The sequence below is a fragment of the Hippocampus comes genome, unplaced genomic scaffold (genome assembly GCF_001891065.2).
Source record: "Hippocampus comes isolate QL1 unplaced genomic scaffold, H_comes_QL1_v1.1 scaffold234, whole genome shotgun sequence".
Classification (NCBI taxonomy): domain Eukaryota; kingdom Metazoa; phylum Chordata; class Actinopteri; order Syngnathiformes; family Syngnathidae; genus Hippocampus; species Hippocampus comes.
Window position 1 is genome coordinate 143,623 of NW_017805479.1, and position 10,409 is coordinate 154,031.

General features: G+C 41.6%; 2 protein-coding genes across 3 annotated transcripts in view; one reads left to right on the plus strand and one right to left on the minus strand.

The window, feature by feature from the left end:
* LOC109519278 (uncharacterized) overlaps positions 1-5,507 on the plus strand; it is a 7,365-nt gene extending 1,858 nt beyond the window's left edge. Inside the window, exons 3-6 of one of the 2 annotated variants that reach the window (XM_019875701.1) lie at positions 624-827; positions 2,042-2,128; positions 2,256-2,331; positions 2,732-5,507. In XM_019875701.1, coding sequence (XP_019731260.1) covers positions 624-827; positions 2,042-2,128; positions 2,256-2,331; positions 2,732-2,852 — 488 coding nt within the window. In that variant the 3' untranslated portion in view covers positions 2,853-5,507. The remainder of the gene's footprint in view (positions 1-623; positions 828-2,041; positions 2,129-2,255; positions 2,332-2,731) is intronic. The other variant, XM_019875700.1, reaches the window with a different exon arrangement.
* Positions 5,508-5,920: 413 nt separating this feature from the next.
* Positions 5,921-10,409, minus strand: part of fer1l6 (fer-1 like family member 6) — a 33,541-nt gene continuing 29,052 nt past the window's right edge. Inside the window, exons 36-44 of the mRNA XM_019875649.1 lie at positions 8,827-8,981; positions 8,613-8,758; positions 8,348-8,436; positions 8,158-8,256; positions 7,965-8,085; positions 6,774-6,894; positions 6,546-6,703; positions 6,345-6,445; positions 5,921-6,125 (exon numbers count right to left, since the gene is read on the minus strand). Of these exons, the coding sequence (XP_019731208.1) occupies positions 5,945-6,125; positions 6,345-6,445; positions 6,546-6,703; positions 6,774-6,894; positions 7,965-8,085; positions 8,158-8,256; positions 8,348-8,436; positions 8,613-8,758; positions 8,827-8,981 (1,171 nt within the window). The 3' untranslated portion in view covers positions 5,921-5,944. The remainder of the gene's footprint in view (positions 6,126-6,344; positions 6,446-6,545; positions 6,704-6,773; positions 6,895-7,964; positions 8,086-8,157; positions 8,257-8,347; positions 8,437-8,612; positions 8,759-8,826; positions 8,982-10,409) is intronic.

The window sequence follows — 10,409 nt, forward strand, 5'->3', positions numbered from 1 at the left end:
ATACTGTAAATAGACATCCACTTTATATAATAAAATACATTCATAACCCATATATAGTAAACAGTGTGGGACTTCACTATCACTGTATGAGGTAAGAATTAACAGCTTTTTATCACATTTACACAACACTTTATGAATACAAGTAATGAACCAATCTTAAATATGGCATGGAATGTGTTTCCTTTTTTAGTTTTGATTTTGAGCAGCAAAATTGGTGCTCACCAGGAATGCATAAGCAAAATTGCAAGTTTTCACTTGAAAGAATAGTGACCAATCTTGGGATTTTTTTCTGTTAAAGTTTCAAATACAGTAGTGTGTAAATTGAATACACTTAATCTTCAACATGTTTAGTGCTACTTTTGTAAGTGGCCTGCTGTATGGCCGTAGTACAAACTAGGGCTAAGTGATTATGGAAAATAATTGATAATCCATCACCCCAAAATTGCGATGGCAATTTAATTTCCAATTATTTTTTGACAAGGTCCTCTTCTCATGTGTTTTTCAACAAACACTGACAATGTTTACATGCTGTCAATATTCGGTCAAAATTCAGGTTTTTGAAAAATTCGGGATAACCCGTTTTCATGCGTTCCATTTATTCCCATATACATCCCATCTGCTAGATGCCACGCCTCAGACAGCCTTTCCTGCCATTGCCCCACTGCCTCCTGACACTTCACGGCAGATGGTGCGGGGTCCGTGGAACAAGGACTTCAGCTTATATGAAGAGTACAAACTGCGGCGCAATGAGCTACGCCGGCGAAGCCTTAATCGACGGCGAGAGCTGGAAAAAACGCTGCCTCAGCCTCTGCTGGCCGATCTGGTGAGTGAGTAGTTTCTTACTGATGTCATTTGTGAGAAGTGTTTCCCATTGTGAGAAGTGTTTCCCAAACCTTAAGACAAGGCGCACACAGGACATATCAAGCTATAAAACCCCTGATTAAAAACAAAAACAAAAAACAACATCAACTGGGTTGTGGCTTAATTTAATCACATTCAAATTCATGGGAGTTGGCACACACACTGGTCACCGTTTTAAATTAGCCCCAGATAAAAGTTTTCAATTAGCAGGGTTTTTTCTGGCTCAAATTAAGGCAGAGGTGGGACCATCCTGACTAGGCGCCATGACGAGCATGTATTCTGTAAATTCAACAGACCCGTTTGTAATATACCTTAGTTAAGAGTTCCAATATGAAGATGACTATTATCACGTTAAAGCATTCTTTTATCAAAACCGAGATGAGGAGAATGATGGACTCATAGCTCATGTTGTGAGGCCACTTTTGTTTGAGACACACATAGATTATTTCGACGCAGCCTTCAAGTGCTCTGTGGTCCGTGCATTGCAGTGCCCTCCGTTTAAAAAAAATAAAATTCTTAATGTATCTATCTGAACTATGATTGTAGTTTTTGTAACAGTGTTTTTATGTACTACCATCCATATACTTCTCCTTCTCTTCTCCTGCTTTGTAAATGGCCGTCACCTCATGTATTTTTAATGTGTCCAGCCTGTAGTTGGTTGATGCGTCTCACAAGGGCGGCAGCGATTGCCTGCTGTGTTGGGGCGCAGTGTTTTTGGCATAACTAACAGTGCATGCCTTCCTCCGTATGCCTGAGCCAGGTAACTGCTTGTCAAAGCCACTGCCTCGTGTGTCTTTAAGAGCGATAAAAAAGAATGTTTCAATCATGTACATGTTGACATAACGACAGCTTTATGCTGTGTTGAGCGATATCAATCGGTCTGGCTGGGAGCGGCACATAATTAGCAGGAGGTGGCAGCAGGAAAAACCCCGTGTTCGGCTTTTCCTGCTTTTGTTTTTTTCTTTCTGGTAGAAGCCTGAAGGTTTTATGTTTAGAATAAAAATCGAAATCTTCAACTGTATTGCACAACACTGCTGAAGCACAGAGGTAGCTGTATAATACTGAAATACCAGTAAGTGTTCACAAAATGCAGTCAGATTTCTGCCTACCTGATGATTCCTCCTGGCACATGTGGTTGTCAATCGCTGTTGGTGAGCTTATTTTGATTTTTTTTTGTTAGGTACGGGAGCGGCGAGAAAAGACCAGACTGAGGGTGGCCAGATGGCGGGCAAAGCGGAAACTGCAGGCTTGTCTCAACCAGGTTCAGGTTGGTGTAGATGCCTTGAGTCTGTATGAGATGACATCAGCCAGGGCTGACACACAGCATCCTTTGCCGGTGATACAGTAACAGTACTTACTTGCATCCTTATCATTAAGAACATGCTCATTTCCAGACTCAAGGTGGCGCAGTGGCTCTTTCCAAGGATGGTTTCCCAGTCAGTGGTCCTCAGCAACACAAAGCATCTGGTGGTAAGATGAGCCCCTAGCTCTAATTGTCTAATTCAGTTGCAGTGGTGCCATTTGTACCTTAGACGCAAGTAATAAAATGAATTAAAGCTGCAAACTCAATTTGCTGACTCCCTTGCAGCCCCTATTTCAGGGGTGTCAAACTTGTTTTTAATGTGGACTACACTGCAGTTTTGGTTACCCTCAGCGGGTCAGTTAGTACAATAATGTCAGGTAAATGTCATTTAGAATTATTGTGCTATAAAAAAGGAATAATGGCATTTGTTATTGCTTAGACTCCATGTGAAATGCCCGATAGAGGCTGGTCAAAGGTTTGAAGCTTAGAAGAGGTCAAATTAAGTTCACCTGCAAAGGTAACTGCATTTTAGGCTCATCCTGAATTTCTAATGTGTACTCTTTTCAGCATCCACTTCCAGTCCGCTCAACAATGTGGTTATCTCTGCAGTCACGAATTTCCCATTCGTCACGCCGACGTCGTCGTCCTCCCTGTTCCTGAGGGGCCCGAATATGGCCACACAGGTTGATCAACACACGTCGATGTCAGCATCAAATTCGTCTGCCACCTATCCGCAGGTTAGCATATCGCAACAGAGCAAGTCTCTGATGGACGCCAACGTCGATTCATGAAAATCCAGGCTTAGCTACCATTGTTTGTCTGGCAATGGCACCCCGGACACTTCTTTATGTGTAGTTTAAACACTGAATGCCATTCATATCCTGTTGCGCCGAACACATTCACTTCACAAAGATAATTTGTATCGTAGGGATGGGGTGTTAGTCAATTTTGAAATGTAAAGTAATGAATAGGCAATCCTGTATTTTTTCATTTCAAACATTTTATATGGCAAAAAATACATTCATTCTTTTTTTAAAAGTTATTCGTCAGAAATATTTCCCAAGAATTCTAACAATTTAACATGAGATGCTTTGTTTAAAAAAAGAAAAAAGTTCCAGAAGAACAGCGCCCTCTCCTGGTTGCTGGCACTTATTTTGCCTCCATTGAGATGACTTCATAGACCAGAGACAGGCAACTGGCAACCCACGAGTGCACACTCAGAGTGGCCCTTGATTCATTTGTGAAAATAAATTGTTTACTGTAGCGAAAGAGTTTTAAGTTTTAGTGAAAGTGTTTGCCATTGGATAGGGCACCATCAAACCGAAAACTGTCCTGTGCTTCTGTATCAGAGAAGAAGAGAGGAGTGCTTTATCTCCCGCATTAGGTCAAAAAATTGTGTCTTTCAGGTAAAATAAGAAGCAGATTTTATGTTCACCCAATTTAAACCAAAGTCCCTAGTTTGCTTAGAGAGACTATTAGCCATGAAATTTTGCAACCTACATTGCCACCACAACATTGATCTCAAGAGTACACAAAACGCCATTCCCACCACCCACACACACGTGCATGCACACAAAAAACGTTGACAGTTTGTTTTGAAGGCCATTAGGAGTTACAAAAATTCACATTGAAATCAAATCACAGTATGTGGTTGGTTTTGGTTTGCTTTATTGCTTTGTAGTTGATCAGTACATTTGAGCATGCAAGATATGAAGATATTCTTTTGTCTATTGGTCTAATAAAAAACAAAAAACAGATATGTACATATTTTTTGTCCATATTTAAAATGGCATTTTTGTCCAACATCTGGTTTGTCATACATCTCGTTCTTTGTAACCCTCCATTAGCGCTGACAAAAAATTGGCCCCCCTCCATCGTTTAAGTTGCCCATCCCTGACATAGAGTACATAGACGCTAAACTTTACTTTCCTGTTGAAACAAGACCCACAAATTTTAGAAATGCTTCAATGAAACTTTTAAGTCACCTTTAGCTCAGGTGACTCCTGACCAACTATTCAGTAGGAGGAGCTATATAACCCACAGTCCTTCACGTCAACTATATTCACAGCAACAGACTACCAACAGACATTGCGAAGACGCTCAAGTTTCACACTATAGACTTAAAAAGTGCAGAACGCTATATATGAATTTGCATCAAGAAAAGGCTTACGGAACAGTAGCGTTGCCTCAACAATTGTAAGACTCACATTCCAATCCATAGAGAAAATAAAAGCTGTCAACTCTAAATTTAAAAAGACAAATTGTAAAGGATTAAACTTTCAATGAGAGGAAAAGGACAAAAAGAAAAAGCAATGCTTACCATTGCACAATGACCAATTTCAACCTGCTATGCTTTCAGATGTTTGAATGGAAGCAACTTTTCTCTCTTTGATTCAGTGACGCATTCTTAACAAAGATAGAGAAAAGGTTCGGAGATTTGACTTTCTGAATAGGCCCTCTGCCTTGAGAGCTGAATTATACATCGTCAGTGCCGCCATATTGTATGTGGTATAGATACAATGAGCGATCAATGAAGATGCCTCATTCATTTGGTGCCCGGTGATGTGCACATTGCATCCGGAAAGTAGTCACAGTGCGAACGCACTTCACTTTTCCCGCATTTTATGTTACAGCCCAATTTCAAAATTGAATTAATTATTATACACATTTTTCCTTCAAACATATACGTACATTGACAACATGAAACGTTAAAAAATATATATATATTTTTTGCTAATTTATTTTAAAAAATAAAATAAGAAATCATATGTACATAAATATACTTTTACTGGACCCTTGTCAATGTAATAGGCCCATTTTCTTGGAAATTTGTGTAGGCTGAAAATGTGAGTTGCATATTTTTGGGGTGATTGTGACTGGCCTGAATTCACTGCTCGCTTAGCCTGTAGATCTGATTAAAACGTTGGGTGTTTCAAATCTCGAGGAACTCAATTTTCTAACAGAGTATTACGTACGGGCAAGTAGACAAGGGGGTGATGTAAATCCCTTGGCTTGTTCTAAACAAAGCGAAACTGTACCGCATTCGCTGGGCTGGAACTCATCTGGCGATCGGTAGGGATGAAATACAAATTCCCAAATAATTAATAAATGTACTATAATTACATCATTTATGCCCATCCCTGATAATGTCGCACCTCTCTTCTTCACTTTGTGTCTTTGGTGAGCATCGAAAACCTTCGAGTATTGTTCAACTGTTATCAGATGCGCACACCGACTGTCAAATGACTAACATAATTTTTTAGATGAAATGTGTGCAGAAACTAAACATGTTAACTGTTTTGTGTATTATGTTGACTGAATCCCATTAAAATGTGCTGTGCGAGTAACGTGCGTGTTCATTCAGTGTTATTTTTCCCCAGGAAATTGTTAATCGATTCCTTTTGATGCTCTTTTATATTGACAGAAATGACAAAAACTGGGTTTACCGCTATGAGTAAATCTTTATTTTTCCAACAATAATACATTTAACTGCCCAAAAAAAAACAGACCGTGACAAATAAAGTGACCACTGGTCACTTTAATTCTGCTTGATACTTTGCACATTGTCTCACAGTTGTCACTGGGTGGTACCACCGCACTACGGTTCACTTACATTACGAAATGTCCTTCCATACCTATTTGTCATGTCCTTGTTTATGATGATACTAATGCAGCGTGTTATACCGGAGACAAATTCCTTGTGTGTTCTACATACTTGGCCAATAAAGATGATTCGGATTCTGATAATTTCCATAATTTTTTTTCATGTGCATGCAGGTATTATCCATTAACTATTTTTTGAGATATGGCACCCGGCAGTGTGTAGAGTAACAGGGCCAGGAAGAGCGCTGTGATCAGTAGCACCAGAGCGATAATGATGTACTTCTTGTAGTTCCGCCACACCAGGTGGAAGAAACACTTGAAGGGGTTGACGAACCACGAGAAGGAGGTGTCGGGACGGCTGGGAGCGGGCACACAAAGAGGAAAGGATGATGTCCAGGTTTTGTTTCCCGCCATTTACTTTGTTTGCTGGTTTTTATGACAGCCCGTTAAGGTTGACTACAAGTTAACTGTACACTCTGTTGAACTAATGAACTATGAACACAAGTGAAAGAATTAGTTCAGTGGGGAGTACCGGCAGCGGGGTTTCACTATAACGTGTAAGTGTTTGGATTCTTACTTGGGTTTGGGCAGCGGTTCTGGTTCCTTGCGGGCTCGCCCCACTGGGTTCTTCTCAGCCTCTTCAGCTGTCACAAGGTGAAACTCTGCCTCCACCTTCCCCTAGTGAGGTAATTGGACAACACCTGTTAGTCAATTCTACTGAGCTTTATGGATTTGTTTCTCAGTCCTTCGGGGATGTGCAATCTTAAGGTTAGCACACCGTCAACTCCCCAGACTTGCTGAAAGGCCACCATCCTCTGGACCTCTTCTGCTGGAAGATGGAGATCCTCTCTGTCCCGTCCGTGAAGACGTCCACTTTGCAAGATTTGGCTGTCTTTGCTCCACGCGGGAAGCTGTGGAGGTCTAACTCCACCGTGCCTGAGCACGCACATGCAAGCAGGGCGTTAAATGACAACATTTTGAAGCTCCGTTGGCATGCTGGGCGTACCGAGGAAGTCGTCGGAGGAGAGCGTCTCAAAGTCCCACACCTGAAGACTCAGGATGGCGGGCAGCTTCTGTTCTGTTTTGTCCAGGGAGAAAATGCTGTCTCGCTTCTTTACCACAACTACCTATAAGAAGGTGATTTGTCAGAAGAAATACGAAAACAAATTCAGGTTGTTGTGTCAATTCCTTATGTGTTTTTTGACTAAGGCATGCAAGAAACAGATTAAGGCGTAGTCTTTTACCAGTAGACTGAATTGTCTTGCATGTGAGGACTAATGGCGTCCTAGTACACACATAATTTAGCACACTAGTAGGATATTGAATAAGAACTCAAAAAACTTGCATATAGCCATGAACTCAACTTGACTTTCAACCGGATATGATGTCCCAAACTGGCAATGTTGAGTTAAGGCAGCATTTTGTTCACGTGTGGTGTGAAAAAAGTACAATTTGTTCAGATGTAATGCAATAACAGTAGACAGTAGCAGTTTTTAATACCGTATTTTCCGCACTATCAGGCGCTTCGGAGTATAAAGCGCACCTTCAATGAATGGCCTATTTGAAAACTTTTCATATATAGGGCGCACCGCATTATAAGGCGCATAGAATAGAAGCTACAATAGTTGCTGCGGTTGCGCTATGAATCCACTAGATGGAGGTACGCTAAAGGGAATACAATACAATACAATGCAGTTTTATTTATATAGCGCTTTCACAACCACTGCAGCTGTAATAAAGTACTTTACAGAACATTTAAAATACTACATCCAAGAAGTCATAATATTGATCCATATAGAAGGCACATCGGATTATAAGGCGGACTGTCAGCCTTTGAGAAAATTGAATGCTTTTAGGTGCGCCTTATAGTGCAGAAAATACGGTATTTCCAATTTTGCCGAGCACTAACTGTTGACGCTATTTTTCTACGACTTGCAAAACATTTTTTTGAAGTGATCAAGAGAGCAGCTTTAAATGTTGCACTTTGAATCCAAGATAAATATTTCGAGTTATTTACAACTCATTTCAAGGTTATGCATAATTTGATATGCTGTATTTTGAGCGAAATAATAATAAAGATAATTACAGAGCAAACATCAGAAGCCTAATAGTTTGGAACAGAATCTGATATTTGTCTTGGACCAAAATGTTTTAGTGCCATTTACAGGCAAGCATTTCACACAGCAGCTACGATCACCTTCTCAGCAGGCAAGTAGCTGAAGGGGAAAACTAAACGCCAGTTGAAGTTTCCTTCCCCTGTCAGAGAATTGTAGTGGACGTCGGTCTCCTGGCGGTCGTCCTCCAAACCTTTCAGCCAGCTGTAGACGAGTAGAGTTGCTTACTGTCGCTACATGCCGACACGAAAGGCTAAAAAAACTACAGAAATTTACCCTTTGATATAAATATCACTGGACTTTTGACCAGTCAGGAAGTTGCTGTCCTCGAGAATGACGTCCTCGGTGTTCCAGATGATGACGCGTAACTCATACCTGCAACCACACATTCAATATTGACACCCCGTCCAAAAAAAAAAAAAAACCGGCATGCTTTGCCCGAGTGCCGTTCACAAACTGGTCTCACCCTTTGGGCTTGCGAGGGGAAATATCCACTGCAAGACCGGGATGAGGCAGGTCCAAAGGGAACATGTCAACCCACATTTGGACCTGACCCTGCATGTGCGGGCACACATACACACACGCGCTCACACACGTATACACAAAAGCCATGTAAACTCCTATTTAAGCAATCAAATAGGCAAAATTGAGCTTTGTTCTGCCTGCAACAAGGCAACACTCATGTTGGTACGATACTTAGGTTCTTCCGATAGTTCAAAACTCTGTTAAACCTGATCCATCCCGGGCCGAGCCTTGTGAAATAGTGTCCTGGTCTCGATATGTTCCGGTACCAGCTTGCATCCAACAGCTGGTATCTCAGCCCACCGATGCAGAATCTTCAGAGACAAGTGCTCGTAGGACTCTACCGGTTCCTCATCTGGTACGTATGCACACGTCAGGATTATCCTTTGGATCATCCGTAGTAGCAGAAACTGGGTCACGTACCTTCATGCGTGAAAAGCGTCTTGCCGGTGAAGACTTTGTCTGCCACGGTGATGCATCCTGGTCTGAAGTGAGGACCGTCCACGTTGTTTTCTCTGCACAGCTTTGACAGCAGCTCGGATGGCTTCAGACAATCTCTCCAGGCGTTATAACCTTCACTGTGGGACGCAATTAGCAGAGGCAGAAGGGATCTTCAACATTGTCAAGTTGGGCTCAACAGAACACTTTTTACTATTTGAGGATATTAACCCTTCAGGGACAGCGGGCCACTCCAGTGGACAGCTTATCATGTTGTCAGGTTACAGGGTGCATGAAAGGGTGAACACCAGTATCATATGATGTTGCTTAAGACAGAAGTCTTCGCACAGGTGAAAGAGTACAAAAAAATAGAAAGCACATGCAGTTTATTAATTATCCGAGGCTGAAAAAGATTTGATTTTTTTTTTCTTTCAAGTGACATATCGACATATCAAGATGTTAATTTTCTTGGTCACGTAAGCTAATGTTAAACCCACTGTTAAACCCACCTGTTAGTGATGGACAGAGAGATTCCGTCAGTACTAAAAGTTAGCAAAATGAGTTTGGGAAGTTTCTTTGGGATGGGGAAAAGGCCCTGTGATGAGATGACACAAGAGCCAATGACCAAGAAGAAAATGAAAGGTGCATTTCAACAGACAATAGCAGGAGGCCGACTTGAAATATGGATTTCGAGCTCGCTCCGCGCAATATGCGGCGAGCGTCTCCCTGATTTAGCGTGATGGTGAGGTATTTCACATACTTTGCTCTGTGGTGCCCTTATGTTGGCGCATTTTAGTGGGAGGCTGCTAATATTTCTTTCTTCGTCGCAATATCCACTGCTCCTGACCTTTTTAACTGTGTTATCGACCACCTCATGATCCGAGTCTGGGAGCAAGTTTCAGGTGTGTCATTTGGCAACCTCCACCTCACCGACCTTGAATACGGTGATGACACCACCCTGTTCAGCAAATCCCTCCAACACTTCAGCAGTGCTCTCTCCATATACCAAACAGAAGCAGCAAAGCTGGGCCTCCAAGTAAGCTGGCAGAAAACAAAACGTATGTATATTGGTGACAGACCCCACCCTTCCCCCGTTTTTTGGCTCAGAAGTAGTGCAATTCGTCGATTCCGTCATCTACCTGGGCTCCACCATTACAAGCAACAGCGATCTCAAGCTAGAGATCGACCGCAGACGCGGCCTCGCAGCTGCAGCTGTGCGGTCGCTATGGTGGCTATGCAAGGGAAGCTCAGCTTCCCCTAAAATGTCAAAAAATAAATGATCAAATATACGTGTGTACATACAATTGTGTGTACATGTCAGTGGCGTTCCGTCAGGGCCAGCAAGGCCTTCTCTGCTGGCCTAAACATTCTCAGAAAAGTAAATTTCATAAATTTACTTTTCTGAGAATAACATAAATTTAATTTGTTATTTTAGTTTCATAAATATGTAAACAAAATTATTCTCTGTATTCTTTACGTCATATTATTTCCACTTAGTCGAGTGGCTTTCAATGTTATTTTAAATAACATTGAAAGCCACTCGATAAATATCTTATTTATCATGGTAG